The 26313-nt window shown below is 46.7% G+C and overlaps 1 protein-coding gene across 2 annotated transcripts in view; it reads right to left on the bottom strand.

Moving 5' to 3' along the window:
* The window catches only part of PRDM16 (PR/SET domain 16), a 287456-nt gene that overhangs the window by 131077 nt on the left and 130066 nt on the right, over window positions 1–26313 (bottom strand). For both annotated transcript variants that reach the window (XM_082295866.1, XM_082295867.1), the window contains exon 3: window positions 10257–10307. In XM_082295866.1, the coding sequence (XP_082151992.1) occupies window positions 10257–10307 (51 nt within the window). The remainder of the gene's footprint in view (window positions 1–10256; window positions 10308–26313) is intronic.

Here is a 26313-nt window from a genome sequence, read left to right as displayed (position 1 = left end):
AGTTTGTGTCCTACCCAGAGTCCAGCAGGTTTTCTGACTGATGCTAAATAATAATTTTACCACAGAGCTGAGCAACGCAGCTGGAAAATCCCCTCTCCCTCTTAAAAGCCTAAAATCTGCTCGTTATGCCAATCAATTTGTGGTTGTGCTTTGTGGACACCAAATCCATGTAGATATATTAAAAAAAAGTCCTTTCTCTTGAATTCTACTCCTCTGCAAGAAGCAAAATACACTCAAAGCCTTCTCCAGCTCTAAAGGACTTCTGAACTTTCAAATAAAAACTCCATTAGTTTCTTTTCTCATCATTTCTGTGCACAAGCTTCCAACACTTCCAGGCTTTCCCTGGCATTCCAAACAGGACAGAGAAAATGCAACAAGAAAATCTATTCCTTGGGTATTTCCAGCCCAGTTAGTTTGAGGAATTAGAAGAAATCTATGAAAGAAAAAAAAAAAAATCAAGGCATGTGCAAGGTTTTCATGGACCAAAGGGGTTCTGATGGATTTCAGAGATGCATCCAGACTTCAGAGTGAGTTTCCAAACCAAACACGGCTGCAAACCCTGACATCCATCAGCAGCTCATTTGCTGACCTTCCTGTCATGGAGCATATAGGACCATTGAAAATCATCTCAGAATATTCTGCTTTCATGGCCATTTTCCCCCGTAGCACTCTGAAGTCACCAGAACACAAATATTCATATTGCAAGTGGTCAAAGCCTTGCTCTGGGCTCAGCAGCAACGTGGACACACCCGAGGGTCACACAATAAATCTCATTTTTCTGACTTCCTTCCTCGGAGAAAATCGTGCTATCAGGATGATAAGAATTAAAATGGCCACAACTGACCCTGGTGGTGTCTTTTCTTGGAATTGAATACTTTAAATAGCAAATGGATCATTGGGCTGTGTGAACACCAGCTGGACATGAAGTGTTTTGCCTAAAGCCAATTTTGCCTAAAGCCAACCCAGCTCCTGGATGAGGATGGGATTTGCTGGATGGTTGGACACCTCTGATGCAGCAGAAAAATGAGCATGATTTAAATCCCACATTTCCTACTCTGGGAGTGCCCAGTCTGTACCCATTTTTAGCAGGAGATGCTCTGGGGTCTGCAGGAAAGGCCATCAGAGCAAAGAGCCAACTAGCATATGGTGAGCAGCAGACCTGGAAAGGAGGGTGGGACACCAATCCAATTCCAAGTTTTTGTTGGCAAAAGGACTGGCAAATATAAACTGCCAGGAATAAATTGACGTTGGAGCTCAGAGGACATGTTCTAGTCATCAGCAGACACAAAGCTGAGAGGAAGGATCTCACTTGGGGACAGCACAGCCTCCCTAGGAAAAATTGCACATCCTTCCTGCTTGGGATCGCAGGAAACCAGGGAAATAACCTCCAGGATTGCTCCAGAGCTCCGTTTCCTACAGGAATTTGGGTGGAAAAGAGACACCCAGCCAGAAAAAAGGAATGAGGTCAGTGTGGGGAGCATCCCAAGCCCAGACAGAGCTGAGTGTCCAGCTGGTTGTGTTTCCCTGCGCATGGATTCACATGGCAACCCCGGCCTCAGCACAGAAGTTTTCCAGGATTCACCTTTTTTAAGATTCCTTAATCTCCATTTCATGGCAGCAGGAGCTGAGCAAGAGACTGCTTGGATTTGCCAAGATAACCAGGAGAAAAGTCCAGCTTATTTCTGGGCAGAACTACAGAAAGAGGGAAAAAACGGAACCAGGTATTAAGGGAAGAGATGAACAATGCAAGTCAAGACTTTCCTGGTTTTACCTATAAATATAAGTAATTGGAAGGGCAAACATTCAAGAAATGAAAATTCCTCTTGAGTCATTTTTAAATTGAATGCTTAAGTAAAGAAGAATTCAGCACTGTCCTAAAAACTACCTTGAGGCAGCAGCACTGACACAAATTTCCAGAGTTTTCCCAGACTTTCTGTGAGGAAGAACCAACGCTCTGGGGGAGAGGAGCTGAAACTTAAGACTGAAATTCCAGTGGAAATTCAGAGAAGCAGTTCCTTCAGGCCTTGTGATTTTTTTTCTTCTGGAACAGAAGGAATTACTGCACTGAGCAGGGTCTGAGATGTCCTGACAGCAGCAGTGCAGAGCTATCTCTGCAGCAGTTATTAATGAGCTGGAAAAACGCTGGGCAGCAAACTCGCCTCCCCTGCCCAAGGCCAGAATTCATGGCAACAAATCCCTAAAATAATCAGCTAACTCCAGAAGATTAGCAGAGAGGATGCCTCCACATGACAGAAGATTTCTTAATTTCAGTTACTTGCAAGGCCGCATTGAGCAAGAGGAAAGCTTCCTCTGAAGTTTATAAATGAGTTTCTAATCTATTCCCCAGCTTTCGGTGTTTCTGCTCTCTATTCCATGTTACAGGCTAAAATAAGGAGGGGAAAAAAGTAATAAAACAAATGAATCGCTTGGGTTAGCCAAGAAAGGATTGAAGCACCTCATTTGGACTCCTCCTGCTGCTACTATTACTATTATATATATATATTTTATATATTTATATGCATGTTTACAGAGCGTTGCTGAAATTTCCGTGCTGAAACTTCCAGAGGGAAGGCACCGCTGAACACAACAGAGGAGCTGACTTCTGGTGATTACTTTTCTATATTTTTCTTCCCAAACTGTCCCATGAAAAATAAATTTGGTTTGTTTTTTTTTTTTTCCCCCAGAACACATATTTTATTATCTCATAGAAATCTTGTAGAATCTAAAAATCAAAACACATCAAAATACACTGTGGTCCTGCAAGGTGTGTGCAACAACAGTCCCACCTTCACTGCTCAGCAGAACCTTGGTTTATTTCTAGAGCAAGGTATGAAAAAGAAAAATAAAAAACCCAACAAAAAGCATTTTCTGATTGTGTTATGTTATATATATTTATATTTAATTATTGTCCACTGGCTTTCATTTTTACAGCAGCACCATCAGGGCTGGACCCAACTTTAAGTCAGGCTGGTGGTTACTCACCCCCACACTCCCCTTTCCTCCCTCCCCAGCTGCTGTCCAGGTTTTCCCATTTATCCAGCGAGCTCCAAGAGGCTCCTGCCTGATCCAAATTCTCCTTATGATGGGATTAACCCAATCCTGCACATCCCTCAGGATCCCAGGGAACGCTCAGGGAACCATCTGGCCTCTCTAAGGTGTGGGACCACCCAATAAATCCCGACTCCTGATTCCCCCCTGGAGCAGGAGCCTGTGCTGGGAGCGATCCCTCCTCCCACACTGAGGGATATTCCCTGCTCCATGTAAAGATCTGGAGCTGGCACAGGGCAGGTCCTGCCTCTGCTGCTGGATCAGCTCCCACCCCACCCCAGGGGTGGCTCCGAATCCAGACCTGATTCCAGGACCTAATTCCAGCAAAACCTCGTGGCACACTCAGCTCAGGATCTGAGGAGGAATTGCAGAGCAGACGGAGGGGAGGCGGGGGGGGGGGGTGTTACCTTCCCAGTTACCACACAGCCCCGAAATCCCACAGGCCATCATTCCAAAATTTGTGATGTTTTGTCTACTCTGGTGATTTAAGGTTTGTCAGAAAATGTCAGAAAGGCCACGGGGCCAAGGGCTTCCTGATGACTGAGGATTTTCTTTCACATGACCTTCCTGAAGTTGATTTTGGGCTCCAGACAGTGCTGCCTTCAGCCCTGACAGGGGCCGGCTGGCAGCAGATTCATGGGGATCTCTGGGGCATTCTGGCATTTTCAAACTGAGCCGGGGCTGTAATGCCTCCTAATCATCCAGAATATTGTTTCACTGGCGGGGTGGAAATGCCAGCCCCTCACCTGGCTTAGCAGGAAGAAGGAGCCTGTGCTCCAAGGGGTGCAGACAATTAAAAACTCTTCGGATGCGAGCGGGCAAACGCGAATGTCGAGTGTCGGCATTTCATGCGTGACAGTGCACGTGGCTTTGAGCAGGGGAGCACTGACATGAGTTCCACAGACACAGAGAGAAAAGGAGGATTGGGAGAGAAGTGTTAAAACTGTTAATTTAACTCTTTACTTTGTGTTTAAACAGGTAATTTGTGTTGGAACTGCTCAACGTGCGTTTGTGAGCGTTCCCACAAACCCCCAGCAAAGGGAGCAGGGACTGGCACGTGAGGGTTTCATGCTCTTTAGGGAGCTCTTGGTTATAAAAAGTTTATGAATCTCGAATTTGCATGTGTTATCAGCATAAGTGGTTAATCAGCAAAATGTCTTAATGAGTCTCCTTTGTGCCTTGATCACAGAGCCATGGAATGGTTTGGGTTGGACCTTAAAGCCCATCCCATTCCACCCCCTGCCATGGGCAGGGACACCTTCCACCACCCCAGGTGGCTCCAAGCCCCGTCCAACCTGGCCTTGGGCACTGCCAGGGATCCAGGGGCAGCCACAGCTGCTCTGGGCACCCTGTGCCAGGGCCTGCCCACCCTCACAGGGAAGGAGTCTAAATCATTTATTTTGCCAAGGGAGCAGCCTCCTGCCTCCTCACCTCCACAAAAATGCAGTTTCTAACTCAAAGCCTGTGTGTCTGGGCTTGAGATGCATCATGAGGACAAGGTGACCTCTCCTAAGTCTGCTCCTGGAGTTCAGGGACACTTTTACCCGAGGATGCTGCTCGCTGGAGCCATGTGTCACCTGAGCTGTGCGTGCAGCACATTTTGGACACCTCCTCAGCCCCAGCAATCCAGGGAAATCAGACAGCAGGTGATAAATCAGTGCTGGAGAACAGCTCGACATCACAGCTCCGGGGTTTGCACCGGAGGGAGGACGAGAAGAACCAACTCTCTCACAAAAAGATCTCATTTAAAACTGCATGAGGCGTTCACATCGTATCCAAAATCCACATTCTTTGCTGCAGAGAAATGGGAGAATGGCATTAACCACTTCATAGCCTGGAGTTGTGGGAGCCCTGGGACTGCCACTGTTCCACCTTGTGCCGTGCGTGTGCCTGGGGCTGTCTCAGCATGCTGGAGATATGGAGAGAGCAAACTTAACCACTGCAAGTCCTCCTAACTTGGCCTGATTTACGGGCTCAACCCCCCCCCGAGATCTCTTCGTGGAGCCATTTCTCATACCCACACTCACTAAACAACCAAGCCCAAACATCTGTATCACAGAAATTCAACATACAGTGTTATTCCTGCGAAATAATTTAACCATCGGGTCCTTTGCCGACTTTTCCATGCCAGCTTTACACCTTTTTTTTACTTTACATGCTTCATTTCAGCAAAATCAAGGATGCAAACTTCTTAGAAGTACTTAGTTTCCATGGAAACCTAAGCTGACCGCAACATTATTGTTCTCAAGAGGGAACTGACTTTACTATATGTTCATTCACTGAATTAATGGACTCCTGGTTCTTTTATTACCAGCCCTCTAACAATAGAAAGAGAGAAATGTTATAAAAAAGACTCTCAGACAACTGTCCACTCTTTTGTCCAGGGCTTATTGGAATGACGCAAGTCTATTCAGGAAAAGATTATAAAAATCAACTCAAAGCTGCCTCTGTTTGTGGCCGCTAAATATACCTTTATTTCATAAAGATACAACCTATAAAACAAGCAAATTAAAGCTCTTTCTGAAATAGTAACAGTGAGGCAGCAGCCCGGGAGAAACGAGGCTTTAGCTCTGATATCTGGGATTGTTCTGGGGTTGTGGAGCATCTTTAACCCCCAGCTCTGTGTAAATTCTCCACCAGGATGAGGATGGAGGGGGGCGATTCTCCAACGTACAGGAAAATGAAGAAAAATCCCTGCAAACTGTGGGCTTAAATCTTCCCTGAGAGTTGTAGGACACCTTCCATGAGCTGGGGATGATAGATCCCCGTTAAGCGCAGAAAGGCACGTGCAATTTGTGCTGCAAGGGCAGCAGCTTGGAGCAGGCCGGGTTCAGCTCTCCGCTTTGCTCTCTCGGGGTGCACAATGCGCTGCCAGCCCCCGCTCAGGCCTTGGGGGGGTTTGGCCTGCCCAGTAATTGCTGCACAAAAGACAGTGAACAGTTCCCTTGCTCGTCCCTAACTACCTTCCTGACTGCTTATTGAAGTCTGATTTCTTACTCCTCTGGGTCATCATTCATCAGCCCCGCAGATCCCGCCGGGAGAGCCCGGCCAGACCTCTCCACATCCCTCCTTGCCAGAGGCCATTCCTGACGGCCCCGTGATATAGAAAATGTCTTCACAGCGACCCGGCGGGACGAGCCGTGGCCATAATACCCAAATAATCATTTTGCAAATTATCATAATTATCAATCAATCATCCCCGTGCGAACAATGTGCTCCTGAAGTATCAGATGGTTCCTGTGACCTGTAGCATTTTGGATATAATAATAAACCCGGGGAGATTTATGGCCCCATCCCACCTCGCATCTGCAGCAGCAGAACACTCGTTGGGGTTTTACTTTTGCTTTAGAGCTGAAAGCTTTCCTCATACCTGGGTTTCTTGGTTGCTACTTGATGCTTTTCTAAGGGACCAGAATTTCTAATCACACCCAGTTTTCTAAAATTAACTTTATTTAAAAAAAAAATAAAAATCAGTGTGATTTGTGAGTGCAGAATAAACTGCTTAAATTGCTTTTATTTTGCAGCCTCATCAGCATTATATTTACAGCTTCTAATATCTGGCAATGTAGGAATGAGGCCAGCCAAAGGAGGGGGGGGAAATTGGTTTTGTCTTCAGTTTTTGTTGTGTTTTGCACAATGCCAGATTGAATCCAACCCTTTTGAAGCCGATAGCATCTCCCGCTCCCCGAGCAGCACATTCTTGTTAATGGATAAATTCAAGCTCTCCAGAAAGTCAAAGAATAAATTTAAAGCCTTTTGCCAAATGCCTATCCTATTGGATTTTGATAAGACGGCTATTGAGCTTTAATAATGTCTTCTATCCTTTTTCAGCTGGCCCTTAACATGTCTCTTTATTTGTCCCTAAAGCCTCTTCAGCGATGCCTTTTTATTACAAGTCTCTCAGCTTGCTCTCAGGGGAGACAGGGTCGACAAGAGTGATAGATAGATAACTCTATAGATTATCTCCCACAGATGTTTTCTCTCCAGTAGCCCCTCAGGCTATTCCCTCTAAGTAAACAGAAACTAAATAGAGAGTCTACTGAAGAGAGAAGTCCCTGAGGTCCCTTGTCACCACGGTCAGAAAAACAACCCGACCCAGGGAGCTTGGCTGGGAGCTCTGCACACACAGAGAGTCCTTCCCCAGCATTCTGGAGCCCTCATCCAAAGTGACCCTCGGAGGGGAGAGAAATGCATCTACTTGGGGAAAAAAATATGGCGTGTAATGGACACAGGCCTTGCTTCCTGCTGGAGGAAGGGGAAATCCTTCAGCTCAGAGTTAAAGCAAAATGAACACGGGGACGGTGACAATGACAACGAGCTGTTTGTTCCGTTTATTAAATGCAGTGGGGAAGCTTGGAAAATTCAGAGGGAGAGGACACTGAGCTGCTCTCTAAGGAAAATAAACAGAGTGCAGGGACATGGGCTGGGAAAAAGACTTTTGGGAGCAGGGGACAATAAACCCACAGGTATAACTCATGGTTTTGTCTCTGAGTGTCTGCATTCAGGTCACTAAAATAACCAAAATAAGTGACTCTCCTGTTTTAGTATTGCTTCCACCACTGGTGATTTAAAATTAAACCAACAGGATGAGGAGCTCATGTGTATTTGTCTGAATTAAACTAAATATCAGCAAGCAAAGGTGATACAAGCTCGTTAGGAATACACCAATTTCAGTCCTTGGAGCTGCACAGATACGGAAAATGATCCTGGATATGGCTCCTTTAATGACAATGAATTATTCCTGTCAGACCACCTCTAACAAAGAAATCATCTTTGTGGGGTTAGTGGTCCCAGCAGAAATAACAGCAACATGAACTGAAAAATACTGGATATAGTGGGAAATACTTATTCTTTGTGCTCCAAGCCAAAGAAGAGCCTGGTTTTTTCTACCAGATAACAGGCTCTGCTGTGCTGCATCTTCAGACTTTTCACTGCCTTTCAGTTCATTGAAGTTATGTAAAAGAGCATTTTTTTCCCGGGAGCTTAATAGCAGAGAGAGTTCTGGCGTCAGTTTTAAGCAGAGATTGCTTCCCTCACGTCTCCCTGCACCTCTCACTGCCATCACCTTCCCTTCCCGGCTTTTTCCTGGTTTTATGGATTTTTCTCTGCATCCCAGATTTTGTTTTTTGCTCTTTCTAGTCCTTGTTAGTGCCCAATTCTGAATTTGTGATGCAGCAGTCAAAGGAGGCACTGAAATTATGGCCTTCGTAGCTCCGATTTCCTCCCCTCCCAGTTTAAATCAGGCCACCCACTACAGTTACATTTGCCACCAACTCATCTCTGAAGGAATAGGAATAAATTGGAGTCAAATCTCAACTATTGTGTCTTCAGGGATATGACAACTGAATGATTTAGAGAGGCTGGAAAAGGAAATCTGCTCCCGAGAGGGTTTTGTGCCACCGGAGCCAAATGCCAGAGTGCTACTTCCAAACAATTGAGAGATCCTACAAAAATTGTCCAGAGTGATTTCTCATTCTTTAGTTTTCATTTTCTCCTGACTGAAAAGCTGTCTCGCAGTAGTCTTTTCACAAGCCATAAAGTTTAGACTTGAACTCTTTACCTTACTGCTCTGACCTCCTTTACCCCAGCTGTAAAACCCTACTGCCCATCCTTCAATAAATTTATCACCTCATAAACTCCCACTAGTGCTTCTCTACAATGCATTTAAAAGACACAAGTGGAAGGCCAGGCCTTCCCCCCTTGTCAAATATCATAATTGTCCAGTTTTATACCTGCTGCACGGGGAAATATTTAAGGACACGGCACTTTTCAAAGACCTGCAGTTTTTTCTAACAATCTCCCTTGAAATAAAAGCACAAAGTTTAAATATAAACCCATGGATTGAGCATATAAAACTGCCAGTCTCGTGCTTCCCTGTTTCACACAACTCCTGCTCTCTTTGGGGTAATGCAGATCCTGGAGGTGGGGATGGAGAGCTCATTTGTGATATCATAATTAAAGACTGAATAAGAAGTAGCTGGGCCCTGGAGAATTCCCTCCATCCTTGTGAGAAGTGTGGGGGGATAATAAGAACTTGCCACCTTGTCACCACGTCTGTCCAGACAAAAGGATCCCACAGAGGCAGGGACAGACACCCCATGAGTTATGGAGGTGCCCAAGGTAAAAAGTTCAGCCCTGGTGCCACAGGTCCCTGGCGAGGTCACGGCACGCTCAGAGGGTGTTTCCTCTTGGGAGCCTCGAAAATGAAACCTGCTTTTTTCTTTTTTATCGTGGTAGGAACAGAACAGGCCATACTGGACAAGTGTCTAAATCCCTTTTCCCAGCCTGACTGTGGAGCCTGGCAAGGATTGCATTTCCCTCTGTTCGGCAGAGGGAAGCAAGGGATTCCTTTCATCTTTCAGAGCGGAGAAGCAGCATCGGCGCTCGCCCGAAGGAAGAGCAGCAAAGGCAGCTGTGGCAGGGTCCAACCTCAGAGAATTCAAAAACTGCATCAGCAGGACTGTGAACATCCTTTATAAGACAATTCCATATAAAAGGAGTCACAACCAGCTCCTTATTTCCATGAGGACACACAAGCTCCAGCTGTTGAGAGCTCTAATCAAACCCGACTTGTAACGCTTTAATTAGCAGAGCTGTTAACCAACAAAATCTCATTTTAGTGCTTCTGAGAGCAACCCCAACCCAAACAGCAGCCTGGCTACCCAAATATGCCGTGCTGAGGCTGCCTCCCAGCTCCAGTGAGGACATTGGTGCAGCTGGGCTGAGCGTGGATCACATTTTCTCTGGTCACTGTTACAGCTCGAGCCCCACAATGTGATGAAAAGCACCACTAATACATCACACGGGCTGAACTTTATCCTTTCACAGACCTGCTCCTTTTCCCTTGGACTTCACGTTAGCCACATTTACATGCTGAAGCAACCTCCAAAAATTTAGCACTTTTAACAAAGGACCAACATTTTCTTTTACTGGAAAAAAGGTAAATGAGGTTTCTCGCTTTGGCCCGGCAGCTGTTTGTGTTGTAGCAGAATCAAGGAACACCTCAAACTATTATTTTCTCTTTCATAATGACTGGAATCACAAAAAGACAGGAAAATACACCAACAGAACCACAGCACTTAATCCAAAAAAGCAACAGCAAACACTGGAAAACTTTTACGATGTTATTGCCATCGACACCTTGGTTCAAAAGTGAGGGAAGAAAAAAGGGAATAAAACAACTCCCAGAAGACTGAGCCATGTCCTACCTTTTTTATACTGCCCTCCTGGGAGGTCACCTCGGGATCAGTCAGTATTTGCTGAGGAGAAAACAGAACAGAAAGAAAATTGAGTTGAGTTGCAACTAAGAATGTTATAAAATAATAGAGATTATTCTTGCTGTTGTTACGATGATGAAGGAGGAGGAAGAATTAATATTAAATTATTGATAATAATGGCCAAAACTCTCAACAGTTTTTACCACAACTGTTAGATTTTAAGATTTTGTGTCACTTCTGTGAATAATTCCCTCAGACCTGGCAGACAAGGACAGGTTTCTCTCCCACAAGGCAGGTGTGGACAACACGGGCACCAAGGGAACAGGGACCCTCAGGCTCTGGAGGAGGGAATCCCTCTGGAGCAGGGGATGGTCCGGCCCCCCAGCGCTCCATCAGCTGCTCTGGGAGCTCCTTAATTCCCCCTCCAGCCGAGGTGTGGTGGAACAAGTCATTAAATCACTGCTGTGCTCCACCTCAGATTAGCTCCAGGTCAGCGGGCATTCGGGAGGTCAAGTACCTCAACTTTGCATCACCCTGGATACCCCACCAGGGTAAACACACGGGGAACGGAGCTGATCGAGCGGCCCACGCCGGGAATTCCAGCGGCTCCCGGCGCTCCGGGGGGGGGATCCGGGATGGCTGAGGTCAAACAGACCCCTGAGGACAGGGTGGGGCAGGGTGCTCGGGGATCCCGGGCCAGGGGGAGATGATTGGGCTGCCAAAGAGCAGGAAAAACCTCCAAGGGACAGAGATGGATATGCAAGGAAATAAGGGAAGGGAAGGGAAGGGAAGGGAAGGGAAGGGAAGGGAAGGGAAGGGAAGGGAAGGGAAGGGAAGGGAAGGGAAGGGAAGGGAAGGGAAGGGAAGGGAAGGGAAAGAGGAAGGGAAAGAGGAAGGGAAAGAGGAAGGGAAAGAGGAAGGGAAAGAGGAAGGGAAAGAGGAAGGGAAAGAGGAAGGGAAAGAGGAAGGGAAAGAGGAAGGGAAAGAGGAAGGGAAAGAGGAAGGGAAAGAGGAAGGGAAAGAGGAAGGGAAAGAGGAAGGGAAAGAGGAAGGGAAAGAGGAAGGGAAAGAGGAAGGGAAAGAGGAAGGGAAAGAGGAAGGGAAAGAGGAAGGGAAAGAGGAAGGGAAAGAGGAAGGGAAAGAGGAAGGGAGGAGAGGCTCCATTGCACTTCAGCAGCTGAGGGTTAGGCATGAAGTTCTTGGCCCCCTTTGGCCATGCCCAGGTGAGATCGACTGATTTACAGATTCCCAGCCCGTTGCCAAATCTCCAGCTCAGCTGCACTAACAAGGGGCTGTGTTTCCATGGGAAGAACCCCAAACCATTCCGTGCTTTACACCAGCTCTAATGGACGTTGAAACTGCGGTTTCCAAAGTAGCTGAGAGCAAATAGGATCAAGAGGCAAATCCCAGAGCCATAAAATTCTGTGTTCTGACCCTGGAGCACCCTGACATCCCCTTGAATGACTGGAGTTAAATACCCATCCTGCCTGGCCTGGATGTCACTGAGCTTCCAGGGAATGCTGACTGCTCCCAATGCGCTCACCAGGAACCAGCAACCCCCAAAACCTTTGGAGAATTAGGCCATGAAACTTTCAGAGCTGAAACAGAAATGCAAAACGACTCCAAAACATCCACGGGACGCAGCTGCCTCCAAATGAAGACACTTGCCTGTAATTATTAAGTGCAAAAAGCCTTTGGACACAATTGGAGAAGTGTGTGCAGGCAGAGTGGGTAATCCGCCCGTCCAGCAGCACCATAAACGTGGAGGGGAAAGAAAACTCCAATGAAGTGCAAATTGGGCTGTGGTGGAGCCCTGTATAAACAGGCTTAAGAGTCAGGAATTCCTGAGTCGGAATCGAGATGCCAACACAAGCTTCCTTTTGTTGGTTTGGACAGAGCTGTGCTCAAGGGGCAAGTTCCTTCTCTCAAACCTTTTTTTTTTCTTTGCCTTTCAGTTCATTGCAGATCCTGAATTTTGAAGTTCTTAGAGAACAGAATTTCTGTGAAAATATTTCATCCACATTCCAAAACGGCGATTTTGCAGAAAATCCTCTGTAAGATCTTGCTGCTCGTTTGGAATATTTGAAAATGGCTGATTTTTGATATTTGAGTTTCCATCTAGTACAGAACTTCTGGGGGACAAAAACCTCAATATCATGAAGAATTTTGATTTCAATGGAACCATCTCCGCACTCAAACTGTCAGAACATGGACAATTAATGGTGAACATGGTGGTGGTGCTGCACTGACTTGATGATCTTAAAGGTCTTTTCCAGCCTTCACAGTTCTGTGATTCTATGGGTGTAAAGGCGTTTTAGCAGAAGGGGGAGAGTAAGAACTAGTTTAGATTAAATATTTCATCCTTACTTTACACGTGGTTTAAAAAAAAGATGTCCAAAATACAGTGTGGGCCTAAGCTCCACCACAGACCATCTGCATTGGCCTGGACATGTCCCACAGCCCAGTGTCCTGAATGTCCCATTTTCCTGCTCCAGCTGAGCAGGTTGGCAGCTTGGCACTGCTGGGGTCTCTGTGTAGGAGCAGAGGCCAGAATTCCAAACCTCCCCTTGCCCAACCCCTGCCAGGGCTCCGAACGAACCTCCAGAAACCTTCCTGGGTGGAGGAGAGCACCTCAAAATCGTCCTGGTGTGTTCCCACTGTGGAATAAACACTGTCTGGTGACACCTGTCTCACCAGACATCAATCAACAGCCACACCAGGTGCCCTGGAGCAGAGCCCATCCTGGGATTCCACTCTCCACGGCATGTGGGAAGGGGGATGATGCAACACTGGGATGTCCACGGCACCTCCCCATTAGAGAGCAGAGGGAGAACCAGGCAAAGCAAGTCCCAGATATGATGTTTATTAAGAAAAAATAACAAAAGATACTTTGAAAATCTGCTCATTGGGTAATTTTAGCTCAAGCTGGGCTTCATCTCATGCGAGTGCCGCGAGACTAAATATAGAGCTCGACGTGTGCAGTGGGCTGCACTCCTGCACTTAGCACAGATGTTCCTAAATGTGCTCAAAATTTACACCACATGCTTTTCCTATCAACTGATCTGTTGATTTTAGCCAGGAGAAAGACAACATGTCAGCAGCAGCCACGTCAGGAGAGCCTGTGCCTTAGGGCTGGGCTGGAGATGGATCTGCCCCACCAGTGAGGGATTTCCCCGCCCTTCCTTCCCTGGGCTCAGGGAATTGGTGGCAACAGGATCCTGCCTCAGTTCCACCAGTTAGGGATGTGCTAGAATTTTTGCAAAGCCCCCCGAATGTATACTAAACATGTCAGGGAACACCATGTGATTCTTTTTGAAAAACAGTTTACAAGCTGGCATTCTCCAGCTGCAGTTAACCCTAATTTGATTACATTACCGAGACAGATCACAATGAGCTTATGTAAATAGTAACGTTATCCATTCATTCCCCCAGCTCAGATAAACTGTCATTTAGGGGGGGAAAAGCCCCCAACCCAAACTTCAATACGCACAGCCTGATGCGTTCAGCAAAGCATGGTGCGGTCAGCAAACTCTGGGGGCGAAGATGACAGACCTGAGCCTGCCCCTGCTGGATCTCTGTGAGTCTGGATTTTAAACAGATATTTCTACATCTGTTCAGAGTTGGAAGGAGAGAATGCCCAGTAATTGCACAGAAGTCAGGAGGCAGATGACAGTACTCTCTTCAGTAACTGGGTCTTTAGATCACCTGATTTTTCAGTAAGAGCTCCATAGGCCACTGATGGCATCAGTGATGCTCAAAGCTAAGTGAGCACTTCAGGGTTTCACCCACTGCCTGGGCACCTGCCCTTGGCATTGGCCCTCCCCAAGCACACTGGGGTCATCACTTCCAGCTCTGGAACCTGGGCTGTGCCACCTGCACCGTCTCAAACCTGCCTCTTCTTCAGGGACCACCACGCAGCTGGGTCAGAACAAGAACTAAAAAAATGCTTCTTTTGCCTTAAATTAGCCAAGGGCCTGTGATGCTTACTTGCAAACAAGTTCACATGAACACTTCAAGTGAAAGCAGAGGCTCTGGCCCTGCTGTGCCTGCTTTGTGCTGTTCATAGTTGGGTTAATGGCAGACTCACTCTGCTTGGCTGTGACGTGATGGCCCCGTTGTCTGCATGGACACAGGAACAGCACGACCCACAGAGCAAACAGCTCCTTCCAGCCAGCTTGTTGTGGCTCTAAAAAATGTCTCAGGTCAGAAAATCACAGAATGTCCTGAGCTGGAAGGACCCACAAGGGTCATCCAAGCTTGTGGCCCTGCACAGGACACTCCAACAGTCCCACCCTTTGTCCAGAGTTCTTACACACAGGTGTGGTACTGAGCAACATCTGGAGCAGCACAGCACCCCTACAACCTGGCAGAGTTCATTCCAACCCCAACCAGCACCCACCACCTCCAGGACGTGGTTTCTGAGCAGGTAAAATCGTTTGGACACCACTGCAGGCACCTCTCCTGTCCAGCAGCTCGAGTGCTCACACACGTCACCTCCTCCCTGCACCTCGGTTCCACCCCAGCTCAGGAGACAACTCTGTTATTAAGCTACAAGTCTTGTTCTTCATAATTCCCATTAATTATTCCCTTAAAAGTTTTATCCTGCCAACTCCTGAGCGGGCTGGCCCCGGCCCAGTCAGGTATTTAGGCAAGAAGTATCAGTGAAATGAATAGAACCAGGAGGGTTTCCACGTGTAAGTGCTTTTCTGGCCATAGGCCAGGAGCACAAAGGACCTTGTGGGACCCAGCCCAGGCACAGAGCACCAAAACCCATGGCAGCTATTCCATGGGGAAGAGATTCTTTACAACTTTATATCCATTATCATACAGTCCCAGATGGGTTTGGGTTGGAAGGAACCTTAAAGATCATTTTGTTCTACCCTTGCCATGGCAGGGACACCTTCCACTGTCCCAGGTTGCTCCAAGCCCCATCCAGCCTGGCCTTGGACACTTCCAGGGATCCAGGGACAGCCACAGCTGCTCTGGGCACCCTGTGCCAGGGCCTCCCCACCCTCCCAGGGACGAATTTCTTCCCAATATCCCACCTAGATTTCCCCTCTTTCAGTTTGAAGCCATTCCCCCTTGTCCTGTCTCTCCGGGCCCTTGTAAACAGTCTCCAACTTTCCTGTGGGATCCCTTCAGGTACTGCAAGACCCCAATTAGGTCACCCCAAAGCTTCTCTTCTCCAAGATCTTCACACATATATAAATATATATATATAAATATACATTCGAATGCAGCAGCCAACAACCAACAGAGCCACATCACAGCACCGACGTGCAACCAGACATGGAAGAAACCCACAGAAAACCATTCCAGCACTTAAAAATTTGGTCTTGCAGCCATATTGTTAAAATACAGGGATTTTATAGCATTTTCTGGCCAACAATTTACCAAAATCTTCCATTTTTCTATCGTAAGCAAATCTGTGAGCCCTATTAACTCGAGGAAATTTTCAATATCCTGCCTTGGGAATTTGAAGTGAATGTGCCTGGAATTAAGAGGGAAGGGAGGAAAGCTCTTCTCTGAGGGGAAGAATTTCCTCTCCTTGCTGGTGAGGGAAGGAGGACGAAGAGCACAGCTCTGACTGGCAAGGAACAAACCCCGGGCTGAAAAGAGTGGAAAGAATAAACCAACCATTCAGTGCTAAGGGCAACCCCAGCACAATTGGGAACACTGGGGAGCAGCCAAGCTGTGGTTTGTGGCCCAGGAACAGCCTGCAGAGCCCTGCCACTCCACAGACCATTTTATAACCATTTATTTTTCAGCTGGGAGCCTGGGCAAAAAGGTGGAACGGTGCTGCAGGAAAAATGTGTGGAATTAGGAGAGATCCACGGCCCAAAATTTCTGGAAATCTGCTGCAGGGAGCACCTCTGTACTTGCTCGTGTCCTGCATGGCTTTACAGAGGAATCCTCCCTGTTCTCCAAATCCCAGGAGAACAAAATGCAGTTTGCAGAGGTGACTTAGGACAGGTTATCCCAAATGGGCTTGAAAAGAAAGGAACATCCCAAATCATCCTTTAGTATGAAATAATGTGTTTGTACCCACAGACCAAACTTCAGGGAAATGCCAGGGGGAGATAATGCGAAGAAAAATGAATGTTTAAGAACAAAGACTTCGAGAAAGAACATAAACCTGTGATTTCCATACCCGCTATCACAACTTTTATCGCTGATTTTTAAAGACATAACTCCTCCATGCCATTGGGATCGAGTTAACTGCAGCTACCAGGAAGTCAAACAGGATCTAATGGAGAGAATTTGCAGTGACTTCAATGAGCTGAGGACTGGAGACTTCCAGCCAAGACAAATACGAGAGGGGACTGATTAGGAAATGTCACTGTTTCTCCTGCCAAGCACTCAGGGCCTGGTGATAGGAGAGTATTAAATATAATCTCACAGTCTTCAGGGGCTCTTTGATTTTATATTGCATTCTTATCGGGTTCTTAAAGTCCAGTGTTAATGAGCATGAGAAACTCACTTGATAGTTTGGCAGTTTTGCTAAAAGCAAGTGGAGTTCATTCAGTGCTGGCCCATGGATCCAGCTGGAGATGCCTTTCCCTTTCCTATGGCTCCACATGGAAACTCTGGCTGCTCTTCTTCTCCATCCCAGCAATCCAACACCATCTTTACAACCATCTCTTCGTGACCATCACTCAAAAAAACCCAGCTTTTACCAATAATCAGAATTGCCCCATCCCTGGAGGTGTTGAAGGATGAAGCTCTGAGCAACCTTGGCTCATGGAGGTGTCCCTACCCATGGTGGGGGTGGAAAGAAAGGAGATTTAAGGTTCCTTCCAAACCAAACCATCCTGGGATTCTATGAATGAGGTTTTTAAGGACCCAGGAGCGGAGATGAAACATTTACACAGGAAACACATCCCCACTGCACCCCCTTTGGCAACAGACAGGGACCCCTGAAAGCAGAGCAAGTCCCAGTTAGCAACACAAACCTCCAAGTCTGGTATTTTGCTCACTTTCTCCCAAAGAAGAAACCTGTAACAGCACACATGAGAAAAAAAAGAAAAGTTTAAATTAATTATGCTTTTCTTTTAAAAATCCCTTTACAAGTATTACCTCCAGCTTCCTTCCTCCTATAGAGAAATCCCATTATAAAACTGAATTCTGGAAAGATGAAAGAGACACTACCCACACTGAGCAGTGTGTGCAGTCTGAGGATTAAAACAGAGTTGTATGTTTTAAGTTGTGTCTGATTTACTCAGTTTGTTCCTCTCCAACATGAAACTTGCCTGGGACAGACTGTTGAGCTAAATAAATGAAATAAAACACAAGATTCTTGGACACAAGCAGCCACATCTTCACTGTAACCACAGAGAAAACAGCAGTAGAGTGGAAGTTTAAGGTCATCAGCTCTAAATTCTGTCTGCCACGGGCCCACATTGCACAGTCACTTAATGTAGCCAGAGCTATTTATTATCCCAGCAAAAAATCATCTTGAGGAGTGAAGTGCAATGTTTTGGTTAACAGATAAAGCCGGGCTGTTTGTGGGGATGTAAATGGATTGGATGGTTAAATTCATCCACGAGCCATCCATCTTTTGCCCTCGACCCTTTTTAGTTATAAAAATGACCTTGGTATTGACAGAATAATGTAAACGATCTTCCCCCGTGGTTCATCTATTGATCCCCACTTTGTTCAGGTGATCAGTAATAATCATAAGTAAATGAAGAGGGGCCGTGCATCATCCCGCGGTGGCAGCGCTGGCGCGCGTGGGGGCTGACGGATGGGCACCTCTGGGCTCGGCTGAGGAGCTCATAGCTCACCTTAAATTGCAGCTTTTCCACCCAGAACAGGCAGTGGCAGATAAATCCATGGACAGGCAGCTCGGTGCACTCGGACCTGGGTGTCCAGTCACAGCTGGTGTGAGCAGGGGGTCTCGGAACACCCTCAAAGGGACATGGGATGGATTCAGCACTGACGCCATCCAGTCCCTGGGATCATTCATGATTTGACCCTCAGACACTGATTCCTCCATTTGGGTGAGGTTCTGCTCATCACAGAATCATTTTGGTTGGAAAGGATCTCCAAGTTCACCCAAGATCTCATTCTTGGTGTCTCTGTGGGGACTCTCAGTTCTGTTGGAATGTCCTTTCCAGAAACTCTCTTCTCCCTTCGGAGAGGCAGAGCTGCAGCACCTTCAACCCTTTGTGACAACATCAACGTTATTGCTCTTTTCTTACAAAATCCCTTTCATCACAGACAAGGCCTTGCCACTGATGCATTGATTGGCACCAATATCAAGGGAGGAGGAAACCTCAGCACTTCCATCCCTCCTGGCAAACAGGTGCCAAGGAGAAGGACTGGCATTAGATGTTCCAAGGGAAAATATTTTCTTCTTCAGGTCTCAAGACACGGAGCAGCTGGCTCTGGCTTCTCCCACCACCCTGTACTGAATGACAGCCTCCATCCCTACTTAAATGTAATCATCAGGCAGCTAAATTTTGAGAAAGAACAGAGAAAAGTGACCTCATTTCATTCTCTTCCTCACAGCCTCCAAAGGCTGATAAGAATTATGAATTGTTTTACCACATCCAAAGGGTCAATCAGGAGTATCTTGGTTCAGAAGCCAAGTCCTGCCTCTGCCCCAGCATTGCACAACTTCCCCAAGCTCACTCAGAGTGTTCCAGTGCCCCACATGTCAAATCACAAACACAAACATAAAAACCAGCTTGCAAATCCCTAAATTTCCACACAGAATTTGCCAACCCCCAGGAAAGAGCAGCTCTAGAGCTCTCTAGAAACTCCCCAGTTTCAGCCCAGTAACAGCCCCTGGTGTAACCCCAGCCACGCACCGGAGCGAAGTGCCTGCGGCAGTCGGGGTCATTAATCACACTTGGAGGGAAATCAAGCCAACGTGCAGCATTCCCAGCAATTCCCAGCGTCTGGAGTGGGAAATGCGCTGTCTCATTTGGCAGCCTGGCTACTCTGCCTGAGCTGGGAGAGGCAGGAGTGCAAGGGCCTGGCCCAGGGGAGGCCGGGCTGGCTGGGAATGCATCCCTGCCTGGCACCCCGACAGAAAGGATGGGAAATGTCAGCTTGATACCCATCAGCAGGATAACCTCACTGTCACTTTAACATGACAAGGTCATCGCCAGGCAGGGTGAAGCAGGAAGAAAAATGGCCCATTAAAGCCGGGAGCTGGAAGAGAAACATGAGGCTGCTGTGGAGGTGCTCGAGTGCCGTTTGTTTTTGGGGAAAGGTGCGGATATTCCGGGCTCCTTCATAAGGATGAGCTTTCCTGAAAGGAAACGAAGGCAGTGACCAGTGCAGCCACCACAGAAGCCTCTCACAGGGGCCTTGAGGGAACTTTACATCACTTAACTCTCATTTAATTTAGCAAAAAACCTAAAAACTGCGCATCTGAAGAGCCTGGGCTCTGAGCAGGAGGGGAATTCCCTGTGCTGGGGTGTTGCTTTTCCATGTTAACCACAAGGAACAGCTTTATGGAATGGCTATATGGACAGCTGGATGGAATTTTGGAGGGATAAAAACCCCCCAAATTAAAACATTTCATGGAGCAAAAAAATCCCAAAACACCCCAACGAGGCTTTCCCAAACTTTAAGAAGTCCATTTAACCTGTGACTTGCAGGCCAGCTAAAGCAGGAGCTCCCTGAAGGAATGACAGCACAAATGGGGGAAAATTTTTGGGGGGAAGAGAAAAGGAAGGAAAACAGGAATTACCCTAAAGGACATTTCAAGGTTCTCACCCCACCCTCCAATATCCATTCTTGCATCGTAATTTCCTGTCTCTTCAAGGAGAGTGGCTGTTGTGTGTGCCACACTCTGCCCCTTGCCCTGAAGCTGCTCAGTGATGGAGTAAGGACTTACTCTGAGGTGGAAAGTGAACTTGGAGAGGAACTCCCTGTAGCAGCACTCTGAGCAAGAAAAGAGAGCAAGAGAGGGACAGAACAGCACTTTGCCTCCCTTTATTTTGAGGTGATATTGAGCAAATGATGCTCTCTAGAAAGAAAAGTTAATGGGGAATTATTCCGTGGCCCAGCTTCAGACACAATCAGCTTTTTATTGGGAAGGCACACTGAGCTGTTTTATCTGAATTGATAGGGCTGCCAGGTGAGCTCCCTTTTAAGAGCTGTAGAAACAATCTCAGACAGGACTGGATAATATTATGCTTGGAATGATAATATTGTGCTTGGAAAAGGTCAATATTTTATTTAATCAGACAGACAGAGAGTGGGTGGCAATTTCAAGGCATTTTCTTGAGACAGGAATTCAGGGAGTCCAAATGGAAATAAGGTTTTGCTTTTTTTTTTTTTTCTCCTTGGGTTTTCTGGGTGACTGGAACCCCCTGATTAGAAGTGAAGGATGCACTGAGTCCCTCGAGAACTCCTGAGATGAGGGAATGTGGAGATTTTAGCTCATTAGGATTCCTTGCACTGCAGATGCCATGGGCATCTCTTCCACCCCTTTCCAGGCAGTGTATTCCTGACAGATGAGGTGGGAGACATCCCCCTCAGAAACTCAAACCTGCTGCTTCCCTCTTCCAAAACAGCAACCAGGGAAGCACTAAACATGGATGAATCTTCCTCAGCTGGTCTCAGGGGCACCTCAACAGCTCCTCTGTATCACCCACTGTCCTGGAGATAAATCAGTTCTGGCCCTGGAAGCCAACTCTGGAATGCCTGCACAAGGTTTTCCTGAAGTGTGCCAAAATGGCCAAGAGATTTAAAAAAAAAAAATCCATGATTATTCTTAGTAACTCCAGTTATTTGCTGTTGGAATGAAACTGGGCTCTACATTTGGGGCTTCTTCAGAACAGCACCAGAAGGGGAAAAAAAAAAAAGGACTTTTTCTTTTCATGCAAGGTTTTGAAGAGCACACACAGCCTGTATTGTTACCCAACACTCCAAGCAAGTTCTGAGCAAAATCTTGGGAGATCCAGCCCCAAGCATTGATTACAAGGACTTTTTAATCTCGTGCCAAGAGGAACATTGAGGTTATAAGATGGCTCCACAACCATCTTGCCAAATAGCACAAATGTTTACATCTTCCAAACTACCACCAATAGATCATAGACAAAGAAATGTCCATAATGTACCCAGCTGCTGGAAACAAAATGTATTTAAGCCACTGAAGAGGGTTTAATGAAGTAAAGCATTTTTGTAACTGCCAGCTCAAAGTAAATAATCACTGATGTGAGCGGAGTTAAGAGATCCTGGCTCGCCAAATAATCTCAGTGTGCCATCGAGGAAGCTGCTGCTTTGTGGGAATAACATAACAGCACTTGAACATTCTCATAAACTTGGGTCTTGTCTTCCTCAACACCCTGAGCCTCCTGGGATGGGGGGAGTGTAAAAAGAACTTTACAGCATGTGCAGAATCTACTGCTTGGTGCAAGTACTAAAGGTTTAATTCACTCTGAAAGTCCGAGCTGTCGAGACCCCCAAACAACCGAAAATAAAAGGTGAAATACCTGCTTTGACTGATGCATAAGAAGCACCTGATTCAAACTGATACAGACAACTCTTTGGGGCTTTTTTGGAAGAACTTGCTCCATAAGTCTCCCATTCAGGAGTTTGGGGTTTTCACATTCCTGGCAGCCTTCCAGGATGTGTGAGCACAGCCAGGGGCTTTCCCCACCCAGCACTCGCCTTCACTGCTTTGTTTAATCCAGGCACTGCCCTGGATGTTGTCCTGCAGGTATGGAAACATTTCTGCTGGTGAAAGGGAGCATTTCCATTTTTGGCTCTCAGAGCCTCTGTCCAGACAATCTGTGTAACTTCCACACTATTTTCCACCTTTGAGGATGCACAGTGACCTGAGCAGGTGAGCACAAACCATAAGATACAGCCAAAGAAGGAACAATCCAGCCTCCTGGCCTCACTTTTGGTTTTTGCTTGTGCACATGTGAAAATAAAAGCTGGTATTCTGTGTATTCTCTATATTCTGTAGAGGGACACCTGACCCTGTAGATTTTCTGTCCTAAATCACTTAAAAAGAACACACCAAGCAGCATTTGCAACACTATCTCACGAGCCACAAGAGCAGCATTCAGGTTCCAGGGATGAGAGTTCCATGCATTTGCTCCTCACAGATTTCCTGCACTCTGCTTGAATATGAATTCAACTGCTTCGCTTTGTTTTTTTAGCAGAATATAAAACCCCTTTTCCTTGCACCACATAATTGTGTTCCATGGCAGAACTGGCATCCATCATTGCCCCGCTGTCCCCTGCCTAAAAGATAAAACATCCAGAGGGTAATAAATGTCAAACTATGATTATTGATGCTTTCAATTAAATTGATTATCTATTTGAGGTGCAGAGCAGGGTGATTTATTGCTGTCTCTTTACGTTGCACTTGGCACAACAGCTTCCCTGCAAGGTGGGTGAGCCTTTGGATTGTTTCCATGGATTTTCTATTAAATCTGATTTTCCAGAAGTGGCTCACGACCACTCCAGTGCTGGGTGAACCAAAATGGCACCAGATCCAGGTGGGAATGTCTTGGTTTTTGTTATCTCCTGGAGAGTGGAGCTTGGGAAGCTAAAGGGAAAAATAGGAAATGAAAACTTTGAAGTGTGGAAGGACAGGAGACACCCTTGATTTACATTCCTCATTCCCAAACTTGCATTTACAGACTGCATTAGACAAAACCTGTGCATAATCTGGAGCTCTGCTGAGCACTCCCCACCTCAGCAGAGATGAGATGAGATGAGATGAGATGACCTTCGGCTCGTCACTGCATTGTGTTTTTATTAGTTTCAGATAACAGGAGCTATAAAATTCAAAGCCATTTGCTCCCCAATGATAATCAGCAGCTGCTTCACAAACAAGGCTTTTTTTGTGGTGCCACGGGGTGACCTTTATCGGATCATTCCCTTGGAGAAATGCCTTTTGTGGCTGGACAAACCAGGAGCACCTTCCACTGGTTCTCCAAAGCACAGCACAGGGTGGCTCAGTCTGCTCCAAAAAGCAAATCCAGCTCAAACCTGGGTGCAGCCTCAGCGAGCCACGCTTGTTTTGGGAAATGCCAGAAATTAGCACGAGAAAATGATAATTCTCTTCATGTGCTGCTCTTCCAGCAGGCAGATTTAGAGAACCTCAGTAACCAACCCCACCATTTTCATGGGGAAAAGAAAATCATTGCTGATGAGCCTCTGACTTTGAATCTGAGAAACTCCAATTTTCTCCATTTTTCTCCATTATTGCCCACATCTGACATTTCCAGGTCCTGGGGAAGCTCCTTGGTGGAAAACCTCATGGCTGAACTTCCCAGGCAATGCCTGACCAAGTTTCCCAGCATTTTTTTATCAGGAGCACCAGGACAAAAGCCCAACTGAGATGTAAAACAAGAAGATGATTCTGCCTGAGAGACCTTGTGAAATAAGGGCAAGAGAAACAGCGAGCATGGAAAAAGAGGATTCCTATCCCAATTTCAACAGACCAGAATGAGATGAGAAATTAAGTGAGGTCCCAAATCACCCAGGCTCTGGCATTTAGAAATTGAGTTTCGAGCTCCTTAGACCTAAACTTAACCACAAGGCTGTCAGTACTGCTCAGATGGAAGCACCTTTGACCCCGGTAAGCTCAGAATTACACTCACATCCATTCAGACTTTGAAGCCTGGCTTATCTCACAGCAGTGTAACTGTCCTCTCCACCAGAACAGGGCTAAAAACAAACACTCGAGGGAGATAAAAAAAGCAAAACAAAACTCCTGCAGCTCTGGCGAGATTTATCTATTTCACATTTCATAAAATCATAGAATTCCCTGAGTTGGAAGGACCCACAGCGATCAGTGGAATCCAGCTCCTGGTCCTGCATTTGCTGTGTCCCACCTCCATCCTGCTTTCTGAATGTGGAAGGAATCTGGGAAACACTGAAATGTGCCCAGCTTCAGAGAGGAACCCCAGCAAGTGTCCCACAGCCCAGAGCAGGAGTGGAAAGGGCAGATATTAAAGCAGTATTTCTATCAGATAATGAACTTGAGGATGCAGAGCACAGTGAGCCAGGCTCAAACCTGGCCAAGCAGTTACGAGTCTTAAAAGTCAACTCTCAAACAGCTTGGGGTCATCAGAACATTATTTTGGGCCATCAGCTCAGGAGAAAAAGGGACAAAACCCCTCAAGCCCTTCTCTTTTTTTTTATTAAATGTCCCCTGTGGGAGTGTCAGAGCCTGGTAAGGACAGTGCTCCTCACAGGGACAGCACCTGCCAAAGGTGAGGCTCCAGAGAAGGAGCTTGGACATTCCTGCTGCTGGAACATGTGGATTCCCACAAAAAGTGACACCTCGGGGCAGCCAGTGCTGGTTTATTCAACTGGGAAGCTCCCTGAGAAAAAAAAGAAAATGAGAAACACCACAAGCGACAGGGAATTAGGACAAGTTCTTTATAAAAACTACAGATCAAAAGCAATTTTCTTTGGTGTTTCTGGACATCAGAAGACACTTTTTTTTTTCCATAAAAAACCCCATTTTTATTTCCATAAAAAGATAAATATATGTGCTGTACGCTTTCTGTGGCCAGCCACTGGCCCTGCAGCAGAGGTTAGAAAACGACACATCTGGTTTCCAAAGGATCCCTGCGTGGCCACACAGAGCTGTAATTATGGCAACGATTTGGGGAGAACATGAATGCAATTTTTTGGCTTGAAGGATGACACTAAAGGCCTGGAGGGAAAAAAAAAATCACCAAAAAATAATAAAATAAATAAAGAAAGGCAGGAAACCCCACAGGATGGAAGGCACCGACTCCCCTCCCTAGCCCTCATCCCGGGCTTCCAGATGCAGGAAACAAATTCCAAGTGACCCTCTGTGGTGGAGGTTACGGCGTCGGGGCCTGCCTGACAGAATGTGCCCGTTGTGGAGGCAGCAGCAGCTCCAGGTGGAGGTGTTTGCTTATGTAAAGTGCCTGGACAGCTTCCAGCCCCACAGATCCCAGGGGGAAGCACAGGGATGCAGGAGGAACACGGTGTCCAGGCTCCTGCCTGGCCCTGGCGTGGGCCGTGCCCCTGTCTGCACCCCCACATGGCCCTCAGCTCCTGCCTGGAGCCTGACAATGAAACAAAAAATGACCAAGTGACTCAAGGCAGCTCTGGTTTTATTTCAGAGGCTTGAGAAATAACCAAATTCCTTCACCCTGAACAACTCCTGAGCCACGAGTCCCCCTCCCTTGAGCACAAACTCTCTGCACACACGAGGCTGGGCTCAGCCTGCTTCTCACTCCTCGTTCCTTGGACAGCAGCAGAATGATTTAAAAAAAAAAAAGGGAAAAACATTTATTGCTGCTTCCCATCCAAGTTTCTGCATAAAACTCTTTTTTTTCAAAATTCACAGGGCAAAGTTCTGCCCTGGAACAGGCAAAGAAAAGGGGAATTGAACTGGAGGCAGCTGCGGTCACTTACTCATTCAAGCACGATGGCTCACAGATCGTCCCACCCAGCCCCAGCAAAAACTTCCTAAATCATCCCCAAAGTTTGAATCACTCTCTCCCCTCCTTTCCTTCCTGTACTAGAGGCTTGGATGTGCCTCTTCAAAGGAAACTCACTGCTGGATTCAGTGGCGGGCTGGAGCTCCCTGCCCTGGCAGTAGCACCGTGACAGGCCCATCTCAAAAAGGAAACACCTATTTGGCTTTCCACCATATAACATTCAAACCTGGGACCCAAAATAAATGGATTTTTTCCCTCTCCCTTCCTTCACATCCACTAAGCAGCCCCGTTTCCATATCAGACCGTGAATCCCTGCTGAGGTTTTCACATGAATCAAGGAGCCAGGAGCTGATTCTTTAGAACAGCATCTTCACTCTTGACGAAAACAAACCGCCCCACTCATACCTCGGAGTTATCTGACTCAAGACAAGCTCCTTTTCCCCCTTTTTTCATAGGGACACGTTGGAAATGTCACTGTGTTATCAGGGCAGCTGCTCAGCTATCAGCAGGGGCTGGGGCTGTGCCACAGAGGAGCCCAGCAGGCATCTGCTCTGTTTAACGCTCAGGAAGCACAGGGCAGGTTTTAAGAAGGATGCAGAGGATGTAATGGAGCCTCTAATGTGTTTGGGTTTCTCCAGTGGAAT

This window comes from Coloeus monedula (genome assembly GCF_965178545.1).
Source record: "Coloeus monedula genome assembly, chromosome: 22".
NCBI classification, from domain to species: domain Eukaryota; kingdom Metazoa; phylum Chordata; class Aves; order Passeriformes; family Corvidae; genus Coloeus; species Coloeus monedula.
This window is presented reverse-complemented; position numbering and strand designations above follow the sequence as displayed.